Here is a 24,898-nt window from a genome sequence, read left to right on the forward strand (position 1 = left end):
ATGTTATTTGTGGCAATTGTTATATAAATGTGAAGAAATTAAAGTGCCGAAAAGACAACTAGGCGCCGGCAGCGACCGAACCTGCAACCTCCGAATAAAGGGCGAGACAGACGGTACGATTTTCCATGCGATGCGACGGCCGACGGGGCGGTGGGGGAGAGGGAATGGTGGCTGTCCGATGCTGTGAAAGGTCACCATTCCGGTTTCCCCGCCGCCATGTCGGACGTCGCATCGCATGGAAAATCGTACCGTCTGTCTCGCCCTTAACGCGTCCGATGCTCTACCAATTGAGCTACGGCGACGGTCGTCCTTCCGTCCACTTTATCGGGTATATCTGTGCGTCTAAACCTGGGAGCGTTAGTCAGCGCCGCTCGTAGCCATGACGGCGAGTGTGGAACACCTTTTTCTTTCTTTTTCTGAATAGGGGATGCCGCCGGAGCTCCGGCGGCATTCCCTGTTCAACGGTTGTTCAACGATTGTTCATCACTTCAGGCCTCCATCTTCCCCTGTTCGGTGTACGAAGATCACTTTTGCAATCGTCAATGTTCTCAACCTGCTATAGCGAATGCCAAGACGAGAAGCGCACCGTATATACTGTCGTACTTACACATAGCGCGACAGGTTTGTTAAACAATAAATCACCGCTTGCCGTTCCGATTGCGCCATTTTTTAGTGCCCCACAAAATGTATACGTACCCACAGTATCCTTGAAGCTACAATTGCTGTAATTAATGCACACTCTCAAGTGACCTTCGTTATACTAGCAGTAACCGCATTCACATTGACTCCTCAAGAATTTTTGTTTTGACCTAAAACGTACATATATATAAGTGCTCGACAAAAAGAAAAAAAAAAAAAAAGAGCAGAAAATAGGTTACAAAGCTTTTATTAACTACCGTGGATAAATAAGGAACACTGGCGAGTTCCTTACTTAAAATCTGTCTTGGCCCGATTTAGAATCGTATTCGTATCAGCGTTTATGTCTTAAGTATTCATATGATGACAGTTTTTCCAGGTTTCTGTGTACGATATATAAAATGCGCCGAAGCGCACCAAAGGTACAGCAATTTGCTGATGTGGGCCGCGTTCGGAATTGTTTTTTTGTTTTGTAAGTAATCATACGTGCACATATTACGAAGCAGCATGGCATGAGAACTGCTTTGTCGCTCTGGGTCCGTATTCACAAAAATTCGAGGCAACCCGAATGTTCGCGAAAGCTTGTCTTGTGTGGCGTGAACACGGAATGCGTGCATGAGCCACGCAAGATTTTTTTTTTCATTTTTTTTTGTTTATGTATATATTTTTATTTTTCATTATTTGTTTATGTTACTATTGCTATTATTGATTTTTTTTTTTTTTTTTTGCGGGAGCTCGGCTTCTGCTTCTATGTAAATCCGGGATGCTTCACCTCATAGTACGAAAGGTTGACTTTGCTACAGCTGACTGTATGCATTAGGCTGCCACGTCAAGTTGTCCTGACTGTATGTACACTAGGAGTCGGCAAGAAAATGGCAGCCCTCGGGGGTTACTTTTCTAATTATAGAAAAGAATAGAAAACAACTTTATTTGGCCCTGCGGAACGCGACGGGGTCGCGCACCCGGCTCAGTCCGTCCCTACGTGGCACTTCTCTAATTATTCTTGACACTTAATCGGCTATATCGGCTATGTCAAAAGCAGACAGAGAAAGCGGTAGCAAGGTTGCTCTTGTTCACGATAAGCTTCGTATTGATCGCACCTTTTTCTGTTGGGACGACTCGCTTAATGCGCGTAGGAAAGTGTCACATGAGAGTGCCGTAGGGAATCCCAGCTAGCACTTAGGGGAGCACCAACTTCGTTTGCTTTGCTTCAATGCACGGAGTATAACAAATAAAATTGAAAAGCTGGAAAATATTTTGCTCACGCACGATCCACATGTCTGTGTGATAACAGAGTCTTGGTTACATGAAGCCATTGGCGATAGCGAGATAGTTCCGCCGAACTACCAACTTTTTCGATGTGATCGTGGTTCTCGGGGCGGTGGAGTGGCTGTCATTATCAAGTATGGCATTGATGTATCTATTGCTGAGCGTTTTCCAGTGAGAGAGAGTCTGCTTTTAAAACTTTCATTTGCTGATATGTCATTTTTTCTCTGTGCGGTTTATCGATGTCCTAATGCTGATGATTCTTTTATGAGCGGTTTGTACGATGAACTACTGTGTCTACGAAGCAAAAATCTTATTTTGACGGGTGACTTCAATCTGCCAGCCATTAATTGGGATGATATAAATTATGGTACTTCTTCTTCAGCTGACACACTCTTAGACATAATGTTTTCTCTAGGCCTTGACCAAATGGTAGGACACCCCACAAGGGGGAGTTCGATACTTGATCTGCTATTTACAACGGAACTCTTTACCGAAGCGACTATCACAGTTGAAACCGGTATTTCTGACCATAGATTAATATCATTTGTTTGGGACAGGCATGGACGTTGTAAATCAGTGAAAACGCCAGTGGAAAGTGTTGTAAGAGATTTCAATCGAGCGGATGATGTTGCAGTAATTGATTATTTAGAAACACATCTCCCCACATCTGTTAGTGATGTTGATAGAGCCTGGCAACGCTTCCGTGGTATTGTGGACTTCTGTACAAAGAACTTTGTACCGCTTAGGAGAATACGCAGGCGTTCACATAACCCATGGATAAACCGTGAGATTATACAGATCAAGAGAAAGATAAAAAGGTTACGAAAAAAACACAAGACTAGTACGCAACATTTTTTCGATCTCAAAGAAAAATTATTAGAGAGTGTTAGTAAGGCTAGGCATCAATTTTTTAACGACACACTACCTGAATTCATCAAGACAGACCCTGATAAATTTTGGCGCTATCTTAAGCAAACTAAAGAAGGCGTTTCTGAAATACAAGTTGATGAGGTCACGATAACAGATCCGGCACTAATTGCTGATCATTTTAATAAATACTTTCAGAGCGTCTTTTCCGAACCACAGTATTATGAACTGCGAGATCCGATGCCCATAATCACGGATGATGTTCTGATAACTCGTGAAGGTGTTTTACAAATGTTACTTAAGGTTAATCCTAAGAAATCGTCAGGCCCTGACGGCATTGGTAATTCATTCCTACGACGCTATGCTGAACAAATCACTGACTTCCTTACTGCCCTTTTCAATGTATCACTCAAATATGGTCAGATACCAGCCGATTGGCGTAAAGCTCGTGTTGTGCCGATCTTTAAAAAGGGTAACCGCTATTCCTTGACAAACTACCGTCCTGTTTCTATCACTAGTAGCTGCTGTAAAATGTTAGAGCATGTTGTTGCAAATTACATTAACACATTTTTATCAGAAAATAATATTTTGTCGCCTAATCAACATGGTTTCCGAAAAAATATGTCTACGGTAACACAGCTTGTGTCTACAGTGCATGAATTCGCACGGGTTCTAGATATATCTGGGCAGACTGATGTGTTCTTTTTAGATTTTAGCAAAGCCTTTGATAAGGTGCCTCATGGAAAACTTTTGTTTAAACTCGAAAATATTGGGCTACCTTCGGGTATCGTTAAATGGATTCATATGTACTTAACTAACAGAACTCAATTTGTTGAGGTCAGGGGTTGTTCTTCTTCTTCGCTAAATGTTTCTTCCGGTGTGCCACAAGGTAGTGTGTTAGGCCCCTTGTTATTCTTAATTTTTGTTAATGATTTAGTTGATGTCGTACATAAGGACATATCCGTCCGATTATTCGCGGATGATTGTGTTGTTTTTAAAGAAATATGTTGTGTAAATGACCACATATTACTTCAACAGTCTCTTACAAGTATAGACGAGTGGTGTCAAAACTGGGGCATGGAACTTAATAGTGACAAAACAGTTATCTTGAGAATAACAAGAAAACGAACTCCCAGCCTTTATACTTATTTTCTCCGCAATAACCCACTCAAAGACGTAGAAAAATACAAATATCTAGGAGTCACTTTGACAAAGTCACTTACGTGGTCAGACCACATTACAAGCATATGCACGGCTGCACTTGGGAAACTGTGGTTTCTTAAGAGGAAACTTAAATCCTCCACGAAGGAGACCAGATTATTGGCGTATAACACCTGCATTCGATCAAAACTTGAATATGCCTCGGTCGTTTGGGACCCTCAATGTAAAAAAGATATTGCCTTGATTGAAAAAGTTCAACGGAAGGCTGTCAGATTTATATTTAGCAAATATAAAAGATATGATTCGCCAACACAACTTATGCAACTGAACGACATCCAAACACTGGAAACTCGCAGGAAAATTAATCGGTTAACGTTCCTACACAAAATTCTTTCCGGTAAAGTTACAACAAGTCTGCCCAACTGTGTGAAACCTCTGTCTTCTAGAAAAACAAGACATAAGCATAAATATTCATTGGCGCCAGTTTTTGCCCGTACCACTGCTTTTAAAAATAGTTTTTTTCCTAGGACTATTGCTGACTGGAACTCTTTGCCAATAAGTGCTTTTCAGTCCGAAGATATTGAAAAACAGCTTGAAACTTTTTTTGTTTAGTTCTGAATGATGTATCCATATGGTGTGTATTCGCAGTGCCCGAGTAATGTAGTTAGTTGACTTCTGCTGCGCATGGGTGTTCTGATCACTCTTTATGTGCCGTAACACTGTTGTGCAAGTGCACTATAAGTTGTCTAATTAAGTGCTGTGACATTGTACTTTTTTTGTTGTTGTTGCCCCTCCTGCTTGGGCCTAAGTATAGGCCTGCAGAACCTGTAAATAAATAAATAAATAAATAAAATAATTATTCTTGACACTTAATCGGCTATATCTGAAATTATTTCAAACTAAACCTATGCTACGGTGTCATATCTATCATGGACCTTAACTACAACAGCCCTCTTCATATGGTTGTATATTTCGCAGATTTTCCTTCGAAACTGGAAGTCAGTAGGTGGAGCGGAAACTCGTCCTAAGCGAATGCTCATCCTCAACGACACGCATTAAAAAACATTTACTTGGTTTCTGTTCGCTTTCAGCACCAGTCTGCAGTTGAACTGACTACAGAATGTAGAATTATCGCCTACTCGGAAGAGAGAGCGCGAATGACGCAGGATATTAAGACCGGGAGGTCAACCAGAACGTGTTTCTGAAGGACGGGCGAGGGAGAGAGAAAAGCAGGCAGGCAATCTCGCAAAGCGAGTCAGATTCTCTGCCTCGAGCTCGCAATGAGCTTCCTAGTCTGCGCACGAAGCGTGGCTCGTCTCGTCGCTGTTGTCTCCGCAGTGGTTGACACCATCACACGTCAAGTTGCTTGAGATGCAGAGAGTGTTGTTACACTGAAAATCCTGGCACCTCAGGTTGGGCATGTCATCTGCAAGCACAAGCGACGTCAAAAAACTCTGTAGTTACAGATAAGGACACGTGCAATGTGAAGCAATCGGTCGTTGTATAGTTGTAGAGAGGCAGGGCACGCACTGCAGGCTCATGAATGAACACAGAAAATCAAACGCGGTTGTCTTTTCTGCGTTCGCGCATGGGCGACGAGTCGACGAGTGTTCTGCCTGTACAACTACAATGGTCAACTAACTATTAACAATTAGTCGTCTTATATGACTCGTACATGAATTAAGTTTGAGCCATATATTTTCTATGTTGCACACTACTGTGACATTTCGCTCCCTTTCAGGGTTAATGAACTTGCCCCACGTCTGAAAGCATACATATACGCTCCCTAAAATATACTTAAAAAACAAACAAACAGGTATAATTTCGATGGATTTAACGAAGACGTACTTGTAAACGGAAGCTTTAAATCGCGGCAAATAATATTATCCGAGCAATAATTTACCAAAACAATTTTATACACTGCAAACCGTTTCACACCCTTATAGGTGTATTTGCGATAAAACACCTATCGTACACCCTTTTTTTCTGTCAATATTATCCGAAAGGGTGTAATGTCTTCTTCGCACACCCTTCGCACACCCTTTTTTATTTTTGGGTGTACAATGGGTGTATGTTCTGTTAAACACCCATGGGTGTTCTTTGAATTTTACACCTATGGGTCAATTCACGCATTGAATTGACCCATAGGTGTAAACAGGTATCGTTGTACTGCTGAATGCAATTAACTGAGACACTGAACACCACGGGCAACGCCTCCTGAAACCACGGGTCACCAGAAGCACGCGTTGTTGGGCTAGTCGGCTCATGTTCTTTCAGAAGCCACGGAAGTGGCTATTTGGCTATGCTTCGGCCTGTTGTTTTCTTTGCGCGAAATAGCCACTTCCGTGGCTTCTGAAAGAACGGGTCACCACCCTGTTCGACAGAGCGTCTTGACACAGGATACTGTTTCACGAGGCACCTGAGTGTGAAGCTACCTGCTCGTGAATCAGTAATGGTTCACCTTGGTCTGCTAAGCTTGCCACTAAATTTTCATTCTTTTATTTAGTAGTGCATCACAAGTCTGCTGTAATTACAAAGACGCATGTATTTTGCCTACTTTATTAGGCAAGTGGTAGCGAAAATAAAATATAGCATTGTCGTGCCTGAGGTTCTGAATGCAGTGAGTCAACTGATGTTACTTATTTTGAGCTCACATATATTTAAGCCTTTACATGCAGATTTATTTTTGAGAAATCGTTTCCAAAATAATTTTATTTATTGCTTGATTGGATTGACACGTTGAATGAATGCCCGAAATACATTCGGAATAATATATGTATTTGTTTAGCATTCATAAGCATTTGTTCAGTTTAGAGATAGTTGGCTTCACTGCACTGTGATCATCGCAAACACCTCTCCTAACGCTTAATCTATAGCATACATATACAGTGAAATCTCGTTGACACGATTCTGCATAATACGTTTTTCAGCCTAATACGTTCTCCTTTTTATTTCCTGCCAACATCCCTTGAAAATATTGCATTTTCATGCGTTTAATACCATCACACTTTTGCCAAAACTGGATAATACGACCGCGAAAGTGGATCTTGACCGATATATCGAGAAATCCTGCGTTTATTCTTCGCTATGACAGCTCCCACCGCGTTCCAACAACTCACGATCTGCGCGTAGCAGAGCCGCTGAGACCACAGCAGCACCAGTTTAGCGGCGAAAAGATCGCTGCTAGGCGATCTTTTCTTTGAGATTATATATATACATATATATTGCCGCTTTGTGAGGGCCCCCCGTCCAGTGAAGGGAGACTTTAAGCCCTGCTTGTAGTCATGCAGCCCTTACTGTGTCGTCGCAATGCTTACTGCGATTCGAATACACTGTGTAAAGCATAACAAAACATAACACTGCCGCAGAAAGAAAGCTGCGCCCACGCGACCCAACAACGGCCGGGGCGCCACCTCCTCGGCCGGCGCAGCCGCCGCGGCCGCCGCGCGTGCGCAGCGCGCGGAACAGCTCTATCACCACGTGACTTATGCAACGCGCTCAGACACGCCGCCGGACCAGAGAACATCTGGCCGGACTCCATCGTTTTCTGCGTGTGTTGTGCGTCGCCTCCCGATCGGTCGAGTTTTGCAGTCGGTGTTTCGGTTGTTTGAAGTGTGCCTGCTCTGTGTGCTCGTCCTTTACCTTCTGCCAGTGCTGCTTATTACGAAGATGCACTATACTCAAAGGGAGACCTGCAGCTTCATATCGTGGAGCACTCGAACTGAAACGGTATGTACCACTATCACGTTGCTACGGCCAGCGCTTTGTTAACTCCGAGAGCGCGATCTAATGCCGTTAACTAAGCTTTTCTTAACTGGTTGACGATCGGTGAGCATTTGTTAACGTAGCGAGCATATGTGAGTGCATTGTTTCATCGGGATGAAGGCAAAGTTGTGTGACATTAGGCGCGGGCAGGCTTTGCTTTGTTTGGTGTTGAAAGCAGTGTGCGCATGCGCGGCTGTGATTCGGAGGGGGATTTGAACGTAGTTGTGGCGGTGCCCGCCTGTCGGCGGTGGTGTTGGAAGGGGGCCCCGCTCTCGATGAACCACTATTTTGATTTAAGAATAGTTGGGTTGTGACGGCGCCTGTTACCTCTAAGCGTCAAGCGTGTCTAAGGCGCGTATGCTTCGGCCTGTTGGTAATTCAAGTGCATTTTTTGTCGCACAAGAAAAAAAAAAAAGAAACAGGACAGAAAACAACGACGTGGTGTCCGCGTCGTTCTTTTCCGTCCGTGTTCGTTTTGTGCGCTAAAATTACCGTGATGCTCGGGTTGATGCGTGTGGGTCATTTTAACGCAGCATGTTGCTTCGTTTTAGGTACGCCGCGCGAAGCTCGCCTAAGTGCTAATACATTCCGTTTCGTTAAATTCGTACCGATGTTTTAAGTCATCCGTAACATAGGTTTCCTGATAATGCCGGCACCCTGCACGGGGAGCCGTTCGTTAAACTTGACTTGTGTTCGAATGAATTTTTCATGTCTGTGTGGCCGAATCGCCTTAAATACCTGAACTGTGCTCGAGCATCAGTGTGCACGTAGACGTGCGCGGGGTTCCCCATCAGGGCGGAGGGAAGTAGGAAGGTTAATCGCTGCCCCCCTCCCCCCGCCTTACTAAAAAGTCAAAGTATGGGGGCAGACATTGCGCCCCCCCCCCCCTCTGTCTGAATTGACTAGGGGGGGGGGGGGCGCACCCTCCCCCCTTCGTGCGTACGCTTGAGTGCCCGCGTTCGAGCACAATTTATTTTATTCTGTTTGTTTCCATTATGTCTAGCTTTCATTATTTTGTTGTGGTTATTAAGAGTTATATGCGCCTCGCCTCGCTTTGGCGTTGTAACTTCGCTAAATACTTTTACGTGTACAAACATCAAAAACGCAGTTTGCACGACCACCTCCAATGATATTATTTGGTAAAAGACAAGCCTAATGATTTATAAGAGATTTTAAATTCTCCAATCTTCTTCAAGGCTGCAAGTTGCAGCCTTGAAGAGAAGTCCTTGTGCATAGTTTTGTTTTATATGCTTTTTATCGATGTGCAGGAATCCTTCATGCCACTAAAGAATGCTCCTTTTTCTTTAAAAATGCGGATGATATTTGTCAAATAGTACTTTCTCTTTCCCAAACAAGCTAATTGCTCGTAGAAAAGCTGTTAATTCTCTCCAGTTCCATATGGGGCATCTTATGAGCTTAATATTTGGATGGTACTATCGTGAGCAATATGAGCTCGAACATGCGAGCGCGTGGCGAACAGCCTTGAACCTTACGTCGGCTGATTCGCAGCGGCGCCTGTCGGAAACAAAGCCGAAAGGCCGCCGCGCTTCCACTAGCTGTTGACCCTCCCGCTTCGATATTGTTGATGCGGAACAGCATCTTAGAGAGTGTCAGAGGCCGCTAGCGGTGATATGAATTCCCATCAAAGCGAACAGACTAGGTAGCTGCTGAGATATCGGCTGTGACGTAGCCTGCCACGATGCGCAGGCCATGCTTGCGCATCGTTATCTCGGTGGTGTCGGCTGAGGATTTTGCCGCGCCTCATTTATTTATTTTGTTATCATTGCTAGCGGTCATTGGCACGCAATCAGCCGACATCTCGCAGCAACGCTAGCGAGGCGGGAGTACCAACAGTCAGCGGAACAGCGCCCCCCCCCCCCCCTATCCCCTCCAGTTTCGGCAACGCCATCCACGTATCACCCTATCTCAGTTTTAAGGCTATTTTCCACGTGCTCGCATGTTCGAGCCCATATTACTCACGATAGTACACGGTACAGAAACTGTTATTTACTGAAACAAATAATTGAAGTCTGCGTAGCGCTTTCCAGACAATGATCTTTTTATTTTTTATCATGCAGGGAGAGAGCGTTCCAATAACACCTTGCATTGTGTACGATGGCCCCGATCTTCCCTATGCAAGCAAGCTTTTCCTCCCTGTGGACAAAGAACTGCTCTTCAGTGTGTCCAATGCCGAAGAATGAGTAGCTGCACTCATGGCAGCACATTGGCTGTTAAATATCGACTGCCATCACAAGGTGTTCAACGTTCTCGTCGCTGTTGAATGGCTCCTTCTTGGCCAGTGGGTAATGACTCCGAGGACACAAGTAGTAAAGCTCCTGAACATTTTCAAGAAAGCCTAGAAAATAGGCCTTAGCTTCTGCTTAAAGTATGTCGCCACCTGTGATTAACCCGAGCGTAAGCCATAAAGTTATATTTTCATATGGTAACGAGTAGTTATTTGTTTTGCATTATACAGAAACGAATACTATGGCGGTACTAGTATTTCATTTCAATTTCTTGCTCATTTTCTTGTGACATTTTAATCCAAGCCATTTTGTCTGCCGATTTCAACATGTTCTCGCAGGTCATTCCACTTTGTGGTTATTGGCTTAGTTTTTATATTCAAAGGGCTTTGTGACTTTTTTGCAGTAGTTTTAATAATTGAGATCTTTTGCTATTGAAACTTTAGCTTAACAAAGCTGCCAGTACTTGTCAGTGAAATCAGTGCATCGAATATTGTTTTAAAATTTATTTTTGACATTAAGTTTTGTCAATATTTTTTTAAAGAAATAAATACTCGTTTTATTCAATTACCAATGATTCTGTTGTCTTTGCTTGGAAAGGGATAATCTTTAAATTTCTCTGAACATGCCCGTGTAAAATTTGATTCCACTTTTGTTATGTAGGTAATGCTTCTGCAGTGCTGTTGTTGTCATAACGTCCCTATTCCCATGCATTTCCTGCATATTACCGCATTTAGCATGCGCTGCGACGTGCGCGTCATGGCCCGATTGCTCACTTTCTTGTGTTGGAGCCACAATCTATTGCTCTTGAGAAAGTGGGAAATATTTCATAATTCCAGCAATGTGCACAGTTTTCTACTTCACTCATGTACTTTCCCAGAAAAGAGATAATATGGAGGCCTGCTGGGGAAAACGACGTTCTGAGTCCTTATAATGTTGCGTGAGTTGTCACGGAGCATTGATACCCTGCTCGTGTATCAGCTACAGCTGTGTGATGGCAGTGTTTACCCTACTAAGAAAGTCGACAACAGGCACAATGGTGTGGGCACTGCTGGAATTTTGAAACTTTATCAATCCACTTTCTCATCAAGGGATTGCACATTTCTGAACTATCTCCTTAACAGGAGAACGACCAGACCGTACCTTGTGTGTTCCAGTTGATTTCAAACACATACACTGATGTTATGCAGCACATTTAAGACGATGGCACCTTATTTTATCAACAGCATGAGTGCAGGTATAAGAAGTGGCACCAATATTTCCCTTCTTGGGAAGGGCAACTACAGTGGGAAAATTCATTCTGGGGTGTGCCCAAAGGGACCAAGTGTCTGTAGTGCCCCAAGGGGGCTGACAGAGAAGGTTCGTTTGTGCTTCTCCCTGTAACTGCTATCCTTTCGAGGGCGGTTTCATCTATTACACCCCACTCGCACGGGTGTAGCTTGTTCTAAGACCCATACTGCACTATACGGCTGTGTTACAATGAAGCATGTTAAATTGAATTCCTCATTATGAAGTGGAAATAACGCCCTTGCTTCATATTTTGACACAAACGCCTTGGTCATTTGTGCTCCTTGTTTGGCGGCATACGCGATGCCGCTCCGCACACTCGAGAAAGGTCATTGAATACCGCAGAATTTGTCTGGAATGTACGAGCTCTGTGTTTATTAAAGCTTGACTTTATTTTGTACTATTGGATAACTGTGTGAACATCTTGCAATATGTGTCAACACATTTTAGGTAATAACTTTGTATTAAGTCACGATTGCACTGTATATGTAAGGGCCATATATGCCGTGCTTCATATGCATTATAAAATCTGTGCTGCTGCCAGGATTTTCCCTCTGTGGCAGGAGCCACTATAATAGGTCATGCGCCCTTGAAAGGACTAGCTAAAAGGTAAGCTTTCTAGCGTTTCAATGGGAGCCAACTGGGAGGGGGGAACCACTCGAATTATGGAAATTTTTGCCTGGGTGTTTGGGTGTAATTGTGCATAAACACCCTAACGCCCTTTTTCTCGTTTGGGTGTAATGTGCTTTTACACCCTACACCCTTTTTTTCATTTGGGTGTAATATGCTTTTACACCCATTGGGTGAAAGTTTGAAATTACACCCATTGTATAGGTGTAATCCTGCTTGGTACACCTATTTTTTGGGGTGTAGGTGTGTGAGTTATAGACACCAAGTTACACCCATACGGGTGTAAAGTGGTTTACAGTGTACAGTCATAGAAAAGACTTTTCAAGTGAAAGGTTGTAAACGGGCGCGTTAAGATATGCGTGCAATTACATATTGCTGCAAAAAAAAAAAAAGCGTCGGCGGCTTTTCTGTTATTACCTCGCAACGAGCTCCTCTAATTGTGCGGTTATTTGTACTCAACAACGGTATACGATGGTTAAGTAAAAAGAGGTCGATCATAACACTCTATACAGGCGTTCAGAAGCCGGTGCCTTAATTATTCGGCCAAGGCATGGGCGCTGCACATTGAAGCACTGTACGGACTCGGGTGTAACCGAAAGCCAGAGCCCGGCTAGGCCCAGTCATTAATTAGGCCAGGTTCTAAGTGCGGACCAGGCTACGTGTCGGGCCTGGTTTTGATTTGAGAGTTGGGTCGGGTCGGGTTCGTTTTTTGGTGCATTCTTTATCTGGCTCCACATAGGTTGCTTATACATATACGTCCCAGATAACTTATCTGGAACCAGCGTCGCTTTTATGTGACACAAGTCAGTTGGATAAGTTTTCTCTGGAACACCGAATTTTATTTGATCACGCCGAACGAGCGAGGAATAGGTGGATCAGCGGCTTGTATCCAAGCTCTAAAAAAATTGTAATGTGCTTTTATTTGCATACCTTATACTTTATATTCCAAATGTTTCATTATAACCGCAGTATTAAATACAACACGATAATCACATTTATTATTTATCGTCGCAAGAGCGATGACAGGCTTCCAAAGCAGGGAACGTTTGTGAAAGCTGGCGCCGTCCACGGAAACCAAAGATATGCGACGAGTCTCACGACGTATACGCACTAGACAAAAATAAAAAGAAACATCCCCAGGCCTCCGGCACGGCTGTGGTCAGGTGCCAAGAGAAGAACACGTCGATCGTGTGGGCCCAGATGAACGCATGCTCTATTCCCCTATACGCTGCGAGAGCTCCATGGGATTTCCGTCACAGTGCTGTTACAGTGTACAGGCATGTAGTGACGTTAAAGCTGCAGTATATTCCTGTAGCCACAACCCCGGCTTGAACGAGACAGTTACGGTTTCCGCCCCAGGAGATGTCCCCTTACCTCGAAACACAACCACCAATGGCATCGAGAAGGTTACTAGGGTCACTATCACAGAACCTCTTCGAACATGACCAGGATTTGGGGACATATGCACGTATCGCCATCCCTCGTCGGTGACTGCGGTGGCCTGCCGTAACTGAAGGGGAAATAGGCGAAAAAAATCATATCTGACGAACAAAGCCAGTTATCAAAAACGACTCCCGGTTCTATACAGTACAGGCTTATTTGAACATTCCGTTAAAATTACAGTGTCGCACTACAAACCGCGTGGCTTCCCTGCCTTGTTTAAAATTTTACAGTGGGGCCCCATGTGTTTCTAATGGGCGGTGTTCAATTGCCCTGGGAAGCCACACGCTTTGTAGTGCGACACTGCAATTTTACCAAAACGTTCCATTCTCTACTGTATAGAACCCCGAGTCGTTTTTGATAGCCTGCTTTTTTCAAGAGCTATGATTTTTTTTCGCCCACTTCCCATTCAGTTATGGCAGGACGCCGCTGCTATCGCCAAGAGATGGCGCCACGCACAAATGTCCCCAAATCCTGGGAATGATGAACGCCAAAGATTGCTCGAAATCTGTTCATTCACTCGAATCCCGGCGGCCACATTTTCGATGGCGGCAAAAATGCTTGAGGATCGTGCACTTAGATTTAGGTGCACGTTAAAGAACCCCAGGTGGTCGAAATTTCCGGAGCCCTCCACTACGGCGTCTCGCAAAATCATATCGTGGTTTTGGGACGTTAAACCCCGACAATTATTATTATCTTCGAAATGAACGCCAAAGATTGCTCGAAATCTGTTCATTCACTCCCAGCCGTTAATTCCCGCCCTAATACTCCGATGGCCACTTTTTTAGCGTTAAAACCACGTTCTGAAGGCCGTTGTGTGTGTGTGTGTGTGTGTGTGTGTGTGTGTGTGTGTGTGTGTGTGTGTGTGTGTGTGTGTGTGTGTGTGTGTGTGTGTGTGTGTGTGTGTGTGCGCGTGCGTGCGTGCGTGCGCGTTTGTGTGTGTGTGTGTGTTTTTGTGTGTGTGTGAGAGAGAGAGAGACTTGACACAAACCATGGGCATCGATTGGCAAACATTGCCAATGAGCGCTAATTTACTTGTTTAGAACATGGATGCCAACAGAGCTAGCGCACATACTTCGAAACTATACGATAACTAAGAGATAACTATAACCATAAGATAACTATGCGACAACTATTCATGAATACCAAATGAGGAGTCAGAAATACTTCCGTTTATGTGAGAGTATACCGCTGTACAGACACACGACTTACTGGTGTGTCTGGATGTTTGAGCGCGCGCAAGAGGAGATTTTCCTAATTCAGCGCCACCTGTCGGCAGCAACGAGAAGCATTTCTCAGCCGCCATTAGTAGGTCGCGCGCCGTCAGAGCAGTCAGAGTACACGCGCGCGCGCTTCAGATTGAACGCTCGCGTGCGATCCTGTTTGCGCAAATAGTTGCCGTTTCCGATATAACAGGATCAGCGCAATGCCAGCCCATTGCTGTGTACCGCAGTGCACGCAAAGAGGATTTCGAGACGAGGATGGGTCGAAGGTAAGCAGAAGCGCGCTTGCCCGCGGCTTTGTTTACAATCGGTGCGCGGCTGATGCCTACCTTTTCTTGCAGGTCTCGTTTTTTTTTTTTTCTTTTCCGAAGGATACGGACTGGAGGAAAAGGTGGATTATAGCTATTAAGCGTGACGAAGGCCCTTTCTTCACCGTGACGAAGTTCACAAAAGTTTGTTCAAGGCATTTTACTGAAGCAAACTACTTGCCAAACGTCGCCGGAAACCGTCGTTTCTTGAAGCAAGACGCCGTGCCCAGCATCTTCGCGTTTAGTGCTCCGAGGCCTCCACCAAGAAAAAAGCCAAGAAATCGAGAACCACTTAACCTCGTCGGCGCTACAGAGCCTTCCGAAGGCGGGCGATCGACTACCGCGGATGTGAGCGACGTAGACATCTGCTCTCCTACATCGGTGACGAGCAGCATCGATGGCGTGGTGTGTGGTTGTGCGTGCTCGCTAAAGATTTCCGACCTCACCGAACAACTCGACGTAATGACGGCGCGTGTCCGTGCGTTAGAGTCGGAAGTAAAGAAAAAAGCCGAAGAAGTGGAGCTCACTAAAAGTTCGTTGTACAAAGCAGAGCGAGCGCTCGACATTGCAGCACAAGAGCGTAGCCATCTGGAGAAGCGCGTGAGCCGAAAGTTTTCCGTTGAGTGCTTTCGGGATAGCCCTGTGTACGAAGACGTTTCGATCGAGGCGGTTTGGACGTAGCTTCCCACAGCAAACTTGTGACTTCGTTCATCGTTGTGCTTCGCTAACCTTTTTGAGGCGCTGTAGGCTTCCACTTTTTCTTCCGTAAGAGTCTCCGGAATAACTGCGAGACTTTTGGACCACGACATCACCACCAAAACAGTAAGCGAGACGCTGTAGTGTGGGCTCTCCGACACTGCCCATGCAACTGCCTGAAATGACGCCCTACTAGCCCTACTAATGGCGGACGGCAAAAAAATCAGTGTGGCCAGACTGAATTAGGAAAATCTCCTAGTGTGAGCGTGGGAATGTGTGTGAGAGCGCACGTGTGTTTGTGTGTGTGTGCACAGACTCGTCTAGATATGTAAGTGCGTGCGCAAGCTCCCACCAGTGTGTCAGAAACATATACAGGCATGTATAAGCACAAAACGTGTAAAATCAGACACAAAACTGTAAATTACGCTGCAAACGGCGACTAATAGACTGCGAATATTTGCAGTGCATGACGTGACATGACAAGAGCAATATCAGACCGCTTGCTTTTAGCCTGCCTAAACGCCTTCCAATGAATAAGTGCGCGTGGTGTACGAAGATTTGGCTAAGTCGAAAATATCATGTGCATTTTTTTTAATGTTGGTGAAAAATACGTGAGATTCAAGAGAGAAAAGTTTGGAAACGAACAGCTTGGTTCGTGTCCAAGTTTGACTACATGTGTAACAAAGCCAACAAATTTGGCGCCCACCATGTGTTTGTTTACGGTAACCTGCGGCTAAAATGAGGGCAGGTGCTACAAATCGCTAAAAAATCTGTTACAAAACGTTCTTGATAATTATACCAGCGCTGTATACGTTTCCGGAAAACATAAGTACTGTGTGCCGCAGCGCAAGATACCGCGAGGCGCTTTTGTAAAATAAGTTACTGAAGGTTGTTAGCGATGCATGTGCTCAAAACACCGATTATCGCTATTTGAAGCACCTTGCTCCCGACGGCACGTTCGGGCCTCGATCGGGCCTGATTTGTGGTCAGGCAGGGCTATGGGTCGGATTGGAGATCCTTTTCTTTTCTTTTTTTTGTTTTTTTTTTCGTGCTCATACCGGCGCGGATCACGTTTTGAGGCATCGGGCCAGGCTCGGGGGGACCCGGGCCAAGAATCACGGCATGTGCAGTGCTCTACGTCACACTGCACGGATGATAAATCTTTGCATATAACTTACGGCAAGCTGACAGCTGGGCAACATCTGTTCCAACGAATACAAATGTACGCAGTTGCTACGTCAATTAAATTTATAAGGGAAAGTGTGGTGGTGAGAATAGGATGAATTCATTGCATTATGCCGACAACCGCGAAGCAGAGGAGGAGCGCAGCGCGCTGAAGCAATCTAGGGGCGAACATGACGAGCCGCCTTAACAGAAGAAATTCTTTTATTTCCGCAAATTAATAATTAACGCAGTCACGAGCGATTGTCAGCAGACCTGGGTGTAAGAAAGCTGTAAGAAAGGGTGTAAGAAAGGGTTGCTCGAATGCCACCGTGCCAAGGCCGCCTTCGCAATGTAAAGCACTGCATGACTTTTAATCTATAGCTAAAGGTATAGGAGCTAACAGGTGCGAAAACCTCGTAAGTACATTCCACGTCTCCGTGCGCAAACAGCGTAAAAATGGTGTTGCCCTCGCAAAGTCTCACAACGACGTCAAACGGCCAATCACCATTACATCGGCCACGATAGTGCAGCTCAAAATGCATGCATTGGGCTGGTATACTGTCGATTGCAAAGTTTACGCATCTCCCGTTCATATATATAAATGCTCCCTGCATGGATGCCGAAGAGGTGTTTGGCCAGCACGAGGAGCTGCGATGCACAATACTTTATAATAACAATAAAAAAATAATAAAATAGAATCACCCCCCACAAGGTGCGATTTCAGCCCACAAGACAGGCGTTCTTAAAACGCTTCCATTGTCTCGGTTCATTTTGGTACACTATAGTTATACTCCCTCTACCGCAAATATTTAAAAGGGGGGGGGGGTTCCTCTTTCCTGGTGGCTAGCCATACATGCTCATCTACATACAACGTTTCACAAGCGTACATTGCACACATACAAGCATCCCGTGTATAGTAGCGAGCTCCCTCCTGTGCGATGTCGGGCACCCCTTGAGCAAACGAGGGATAAGCCCCCTGGTTAACGCTCACATCGCATTGACTGCATTGTTACCCAGTTGGATTACGGTGCAGACGATGCGATGCAGACAATGCGGCACAATGAAGACAATGCAGTGCGAATAAATGGATCGCTTAAAATATCAGTTATATACACAAACTGTAGTACCACATTTCAAAGAACTTTGCCTGAACTAGAAACGTTTTTTCCTTCTGAACTATAGATTGGTCGAACGAAATTTCCTTTATTGCGTTCAAGAGATGCTTCCACCATGGACTATACTCACCATCCGCCGGAAGATAAGCGGGGCGTCAGCGTGGGGTTTTCGTTGGAGGGTGATGCGAGAATGAAGCTTCCGCTGATAAGATTTCTAGTGTAAAAAAGTTAGTTTTTACGGTAGAAATCCCAAAGTTTGAATGATGCGGACACAGACAACAAAAGGAACGCGCGTACAGCGTGCTTTATGCTGGCGCGGTATCTTAAATAAATCATGAACGATCGACTCGCTAACCAGTACCTCTAAAGCGGTTCCTGTAGGCCGTAATGACGAGCTTGAAGCCGCTCCCTTGAGGACTCTCATTATCTGTCGTATATCTGAGGGTCACGAAGTTTCCCTGTGTGGAGATGTCCCCGACGTCTGAGGGTGAGCTTCCACAAGACAGATTTGCCTGCGAACACAAACGAAGTCGCGCAATGAGGCTCGAGCGTGCAGCCGCCAGAGGTAAACATGTATGTCAGCTATTTGTCTTATTTTCCCACCTACCACGTTGCTGCTGTTACGGAGAGCATCATTAGCACGAAATTTACTTCAACCATTGAAATACGAAACTACAGACGTATACAACTTAAGAAGTCCGGAGAGGCCCCGCCCAGATGACCGAAGCGCTCGGCAGCCGATCGCCTCCGCGACTTTCTTTATTGTGAGGTATGAAAAAAAAAGAATAAAACCTCGGCCCGCACCATATAATATAGCAGGTCGCCTCCGCGACTGAAGAAATAATCCCGCTAGAGTGTACTAGAACTGTCGAGTGGCGTGAACGCGCCTCTCCGCCTGATGCCTTCCGCGTCGACCGTAGCGGCGGCGCTGCAGTCGCTCGGTACTGAAGGCGCGCGGCGCCGCGCGCAAGAACTGCTGGGCGCGTCGGCGGCACCCGGCTAATCGGCGCTATTACTGATGCGGCTTTCGTTGCGTGTCTATCATTATTAAGCTTAGGACTTGTCGTGGTAAGCCTTGATGGACGAAACTTCAAAGCTTTTAATGGATGCTTGCTTCAAAATACTTTTGTGAGATACTGCAAATCAGTTCTTGTAGCCGAAGTGACTGCTGGAAGGTACGCAAAATATAAAAATGAAAACGGGCTGATACCGACCGTGTAGATTCACGATCTCGGTTTAATTGAGCCGAACTCATTGCTAGGCTAGTTAGTACATTACTCTCAATTAACTAGACGCCGAACGACCGCCAGAAGAAAGAGACAGAGGAAACAGAAAGGGCGCATGCCTTATTCTGATTTCTCCTGCTTTAACGTTTTCTTCTGGTGATGATTCGGCGTCTAGTTTATTCAGAGTAACTGAGCTGCTCTATTGAAATTTAACTGTGCTCAGAAAGCTGTGTGCTGATATTCTGCCGAAAGCCCGCCGAACATTTACCGCGCGTTGGCGAAGCTGTGTGTACGGTGCGTATCTTTATAAATGCGATGTGTAAATGTGACTTTTTCGACATTACGAGTGCTCAAAGGGATTGGAAGTCAAAGGTAGCTCGACCGGTACAAATAACGGTCGTCCTCAGGGGCGTTGCATGGATATTGTTATTGGCGCCGGGTGGGGAGGTGAGACTGTATACTACCCGTATTTGTGCGTGTATATATATATATATATATATATATATATATATAGCAAAGCGTAGAGCACCACCGCCCCTCCTGGCTTCACTTTTGACACTTTACAGATGAAGCAATGAAATTATAATACAAAACATTGTCAAAAAGAAGTTTTTGCAATGGCATCGATAGGTCAGGAAAAGTGCAATATAAGCTGTCCATTGAAAAGGAGAACTGGTTGTAGTGAATTTAGCCAGAATAACCGACGGGCTACATGTACATCTGCGCATTTTAGGATGCTTGAGATAAGCCCTGATCCATGAAGTTTGTGCCTCAGAGGTGAACGTGCACCGATGCATAGTAACCGCGGAAGCCCGCTGTTGAAACAAGATAGCCTTTCGGCATTAAAGAAACAGAGCAAAACTGGCAGCACTCAGCCGTCACTAATATAAATGTTGTGATAGAGTTATTTTTGCTCAGGTTACTCATGAAACAGCCGAGCGCATTGGAGCTCATGTAAGGATCAATGCTCTGGATATCGTAGAGACTGCCGGCAGAAGAATGGTAGGCTTTTGTCGCTGGTTTGTTATTTCTTCATAGTCGCTTATAGTGTAGCGCGGCTCGAAGTGTTGGTTGCAAACCGCACAGCAATCAGTGAGCAGCTAGGTGCAAAATCCGATTGTCGCCTTCTTTGGGGGCCGGCAGGCTCCAAAAACAGGGAATATCTCGGCGCAATTTTGGCACGCCTGCATATTCACTCGTGCACAACGGCGCGTAGCAGGCGTTGAGATATCGATTAAAGCTCAGTAATGCATTAAACGCGCTCAAAACGCGCAATTACACGCTTTCGCAGGCTGCGACGCGCGCGCGCCAAATGCAGACGCTTTCCACAGCTTCAGTACAAAGTGACTACAGCGCCGCCGCTACGATCGCCCGTCGGAGCATCACCCGAGTACCCGAGATACGGCGCGGCCGCTTCGTGCCGTTGTCAGATGGGAAGGAGACGCGGCGCCCGGAGGCGCTTTGTCCCGGAGTTCTACGATACTCATCAACCCATCATCATCCGTACGTCTATCCCGGCACTTCCTCCCCCTCGGGTTGTGGAGGGGAAGGTTTGTTTCGGAAAGACGGTCCCTGCCCGGACAAGGGGGCTACCGCTCGGCGCGAAGCGCCAAACAGACGTAGCCAGTCTCACGGCCCCACGCCAGAGAGACTCGGCCATGGGGCTACAGTTTGGTGCGGCAACTTCAGTCGCCACACACAAAACAGACGTACCCGAGAAATACCGCACGGCTGGGAGCCGGCGGGGTCCTACCCGGACGGGGGGGCCACAGTTCGGCTCGACGAGTCCAATCGTCGCGCACTGAACTGTGACCACATTGGGGCTATCGTTTGGCGCGGCAACCTTGGTCACCGCACCCAAACTAGACGTACCCAGGGAGTACCGCGTGGCCAAAGGCCAGCGGTGTCCTACCCGGACAAGGGGGCCGCCGTTCGTCGCGGCGAACAAAGTCACCGAGCACAGAACGCAAACGACCGACGTGGACCTCGTGGGTGGAGCCCAACAAGGCGACTGGATTACCCGGGCGCATGCAAAGCACGGGTGAGCAACAGCGGAGACCTCGACCGTCATCACCGCGGTGTAGCAACCGAAGTCGCATGCACCCAGACCGGCTCGGGCTGTTGGTTCCGCAAACACAAGTGACTGGCACGCTAGGCCAGTTCGGTGTACCTTAAAGGGAGCCATCATTAAAAGGTGATGGTGATCTGCCCTCCTGACTCACTAAAGATGACTGCTGGACGGTGCCAGGTTTCGAGAAACTTCTTAACGCCCAGGCGCTGCCGTTCCCGGTGGAGGACAAACCAGATCTCCTTCCGCACTTTTGCAAGTACTTCGTGAAGACCCGGCCGCCTCCCATCGAAAACGGCAGCGCACCGTGCCACCCAAACTTGGTAAGAGCACTCGACGAGAAGAAGCACGTACTGGTTAACCGCCTGCGCAGGCAGGGGATTCAAGAACCGAACGGTTTCGAATGGAACTCCGGGGTGGCCATACAAGCTAGCTATCCTTTGAAGGAGGGCTGCTGGGAGTGCACACTGAGAGAAGATGTGAACCAAATCCTCCCTACTGCCACAAAACGGACACTTTCCTCTGGTAGGGATTTTTGTGAAGGGCCTGAATGTTATGGGCAGGCACCCTCTTGCCATGCGGTACATGAATGTAGCGCGCTTGGCGTCCAGAAAACTGGCAGTGATTAGCTTCCAGTTAGGACTGTGGCGGGACAGGTCATATCTCACACAGTGGGCCGGGAGGTCCGGCGTGAGTAAGTCGACTAGATCATGGAGCTCGAGAGAATCTAGCTCTATCCCTGGGTTGGCGTCACGGAGACGAGCCAGAGTGGAGGCGGCCCCCGCATAGAAGGGTGAAGGAGTTCCCGCCCGAGGCACTGAGTTAGAAAATGCCTCAGGTGAGAACAGCCGCAGTCGTGTGCTTAGGAAAAACGACGCAAAGCTTCGAGTTAGGAGCATATCCGATTCGAGAGCTACCCGTGTCCATCTAAGATGCAGCGCAGTGGCCACGATGCCCAGGTCGGGAATTCCGAGTCCTCCCTTATTCCTGGGCAACTTGATCACAGGACGCGCCACATACATAGAGGAGCCACTCCATAGGAAACGAAAGAGGAGCCCCTCCAAGACTAGCTTGGTTCGGGTTGCAACCGGCATAACGGAAGCTACATAGGTCAGAAAAGAAAAGAGCAGCGATCGAATGATCGTTACTCTGGCCGTCAATGGGCATCCCAAGGCACTGATTTCCTGAATCCTGTCGGTCAGCTTTTGCTTAGCCAGCCTCCAGTTTTCAGTAGTCAGGCCATCCGGTTCGAAATGGAAACCCAGAATACGTAGGCGTTGTTGCACGGGTAGGCCGTGAACAGGACGCGGACTGGAAGGAGCGGAGTTCAGATACATGACTACACTCTTGGACCTGTTTATCCTGGCTCCGCTCGCCGAGCAGTACCCCTCCATGACGTCCAAGACGGTGCAAACTGTGGCCTCGTCAGGGACAACAATGGAGAGGTCATCTGCGTAGGCAAACAGTGCGACAGGAGGGGAGCCTGGTGGAAGGGGAAATCGACCGATGCTGTTGTCACTGGAAAGCCTCTGCAGAAGCGGCTCGAACGCAAGCACATAGAGGGCAGGCGAGAGCGGGTCCCCCTGCCTAACTCCACGACCTACGTCGAAAGGCTCCGAGATGCGATCCTGTATTACAACAGCCGAGCTGGGACGAGAATAGAGAGCCCTAACCATACTGATAAACTGGCCGCTGAAGCCGGCCTCTCTTAAAACCTTGAAAAGGTACCTGTGACTGATAACGTCAAACGCCTTTTCTTGATCGAATGAGCAGAGAATGCCGCTGAGATTCCGTGCATTCGCCCATTCGATCAGGTCCCTGATAGCAAAGCCATGAAGCTGGCAGGACCGCCCTGGAACACAACATGCCTGGTACGGACCCAAAACCGTGCTTAGCACTGGAGTGAGTCGTACGGACAGGCACTTGGCTATGAGCTTGTAATCGCAGTTCAGAAGGGTGATGGGCCGCCAGGCTCTCAGGTCAGTGCGTCTCGACTCGTCCTTGCACAGGAGAGTGATGAGCCCTTCCCTTTGAGTTGCTGACAGGGTCCCCTCACGAAGAAGCCTGTTTACAAGAGTGGTAAAGGGCTTCCCCAAAACCTTCCAAAACTTGACGTAAAATTCAACGGTCAAGCCATCCGAGCCTGGGCTGCGATTGCGCTTCATAGATTTGAGGGCTGCAAGAAGCTCCTCCTCAACAAGTGGGGAGTCGCAAATATCGACCTGTTCATAGGACTTGACGAAGGGAAACGAGTACGGGGAGGAAGGTGGTTTGGCATAAAGGTTCTTGTAGAACTGCCTCGCCAGCTCCAAAACTCCGTCCTGCGTTTCAACAAGATTACCAGTAGTTGGATCTGTGAGAGAGGTCATAACCGCTCTCTTTCGAGCTAAGTGCCTACGAAGGACGTTCCTGCTACACCATGCCTCCATTTCCCACTGCTCAGCACGCGCTGTGGCTCGCAAGCGGTCCCAGCGTCGCTGAAGCAGGACTCTAAGTTCTTTGCGAAGCGAAGTCAGAGCCGCAGTTACTCCGGGGCCACCGGACAGCGGCTTTGAGAGCAGGAGGATAGCGTCTGAGACGATTTTGATCTCAGCACGCTCCTCGCGTGCCCGCCGCTTGCCCCACTCCCGAAAGCACTCCGCGACACTGGCCTTCACTGCATCCCATTCGCTGCCGCCTAAGTCCTGTCCGCCAAGCAGCGAACGGCAGAGAAGCCCAGCAACATCTTTAGCGGCTTCTTCATCTTTTAAGAGCCGTGGGTTCAGACGCCACGGTCTCTTGCCCTGTGCTACGAGGTTGGAATCGGCGAATCTCAAAGCAAGGAGGCAATGGTCACTCAAAGCGGAAGAACACAACCAGGAGGAGTGCATGCTGGGAGCGAGGGATGGCGAGACATAAAAGCGGTCGATCCTTGATCGGCTGCCCCTCCCTGTCCATGTTCGTTCCACTGCCCCCTTCTAGTACACTGTAATCCCGCTCAAGCACTCGGCAGTGTTCTCCGAAGGCGGACTCACCGCCAGTCCGGCTCGTGACGTCAGTCCGGAGTGCGCGCCCATTGGTGCAGGCTTGTGTGCATCCGCCTTTGAGGAAGAAATGCCGCGGACTTCTAAAGTTGTATACGACTACAGCTCGCATGCTGCATGCGTAGCAAAATATACGGCTACACACGATATAAATGTAAAATAAATTGCGCTCGCAAGTAGGTACATAACTAGAACAAGCTTATCGCTTAATGAAAATGGTCACGATGTTATCGCTCATTAGTGTGAGAAGTGTGTTGTGTTGTCTTGAAACGAGAGTCACGGAAGTGCCCAACAAAGAACGGAAATAACGATCGAGTGCCTGATTGGGCTGGTTGGCGAAACATTCATTCGTCGAGGAACATGCATTACTTTGTGCATAATGCAAAAGAAGGAAGGAAAGCAACAAACCAGAGTGCTATTAGCAGCCTTGCAAATACACTGTTTGCCACGGCACCATGCGAAGTCCTCAAAGTTAAACTAACAGTCTATTTATCTATTTCAATGTATTCATTATCAAATTCAAGTGACAGTAAGATAATATTTCATTCAGGGGCGTGTATCTCGACCGAACCTCAAGCCACGGGGTAACGTTGACAGACGTAAGAGAGTAAGTCGGTCGTTGCTTATTTTCGTGAGCCATTACAGCAACAGCGCAGCTTTAATCAGCTTCGTCCATCTTGCAAACGGTGTTCCACGTGCCCTAAGCTACATCGCAGACGTTGTGTCTAGATCGATGCCTCTGAATGCCAAATTAGCTGAATGTGTGCCAAATCTGAT

The 24,898-nt window shown here is 46.9% G+C and overlaps 1 protein-coding gene across 1 annotated transcript in view; it reads right to left on the minus strand.

Moving 5' to 3' along the window:
• Positions 1-4,146: 4,146 nt before the first annotated feature.
• LOC119407119 (low-density lipoprotein receptor-related protein 10) overlaps positions 4,147-24,898 on the minus strand; it is a 28,098-nt gene continuing 7,346 nt past the window's right edge. The window contains exons 3-4 of the mRNA XM_037673980.2: positions 18,166-18,316; positions 4,147-5,359 (exon numbers count right to left, since the gene is read on the minus strand). Of these exons, the coding sequence (XP_037529908.1) occupies positions 5,223-5,359; positions 18,166-18,316 (288 nt within the window). The 3' untranslated portion in view covers positions 4,147-5,222. The remainder of the gene's footprint in view (positions 5,360-18,165; positions 18,317-24,898) is intronic.

The sequence above is a fragment of the Rhipicephalus sanguineus genome, chromosome 1, assembly GCF_013339695.2.
Source record: "Rhipicephalus sanguineus isolate Rsan-2018 chromosome 1, BIME_Rsan_1.4, whole genome shotgun sequence".
Lineage (NCBI taxonomy): Eukaryota > Metazoa > Arthropoda > Arachnida > Ixodida > Ixodidae > Rhipicephalus > Rhipicephalus sanguineus.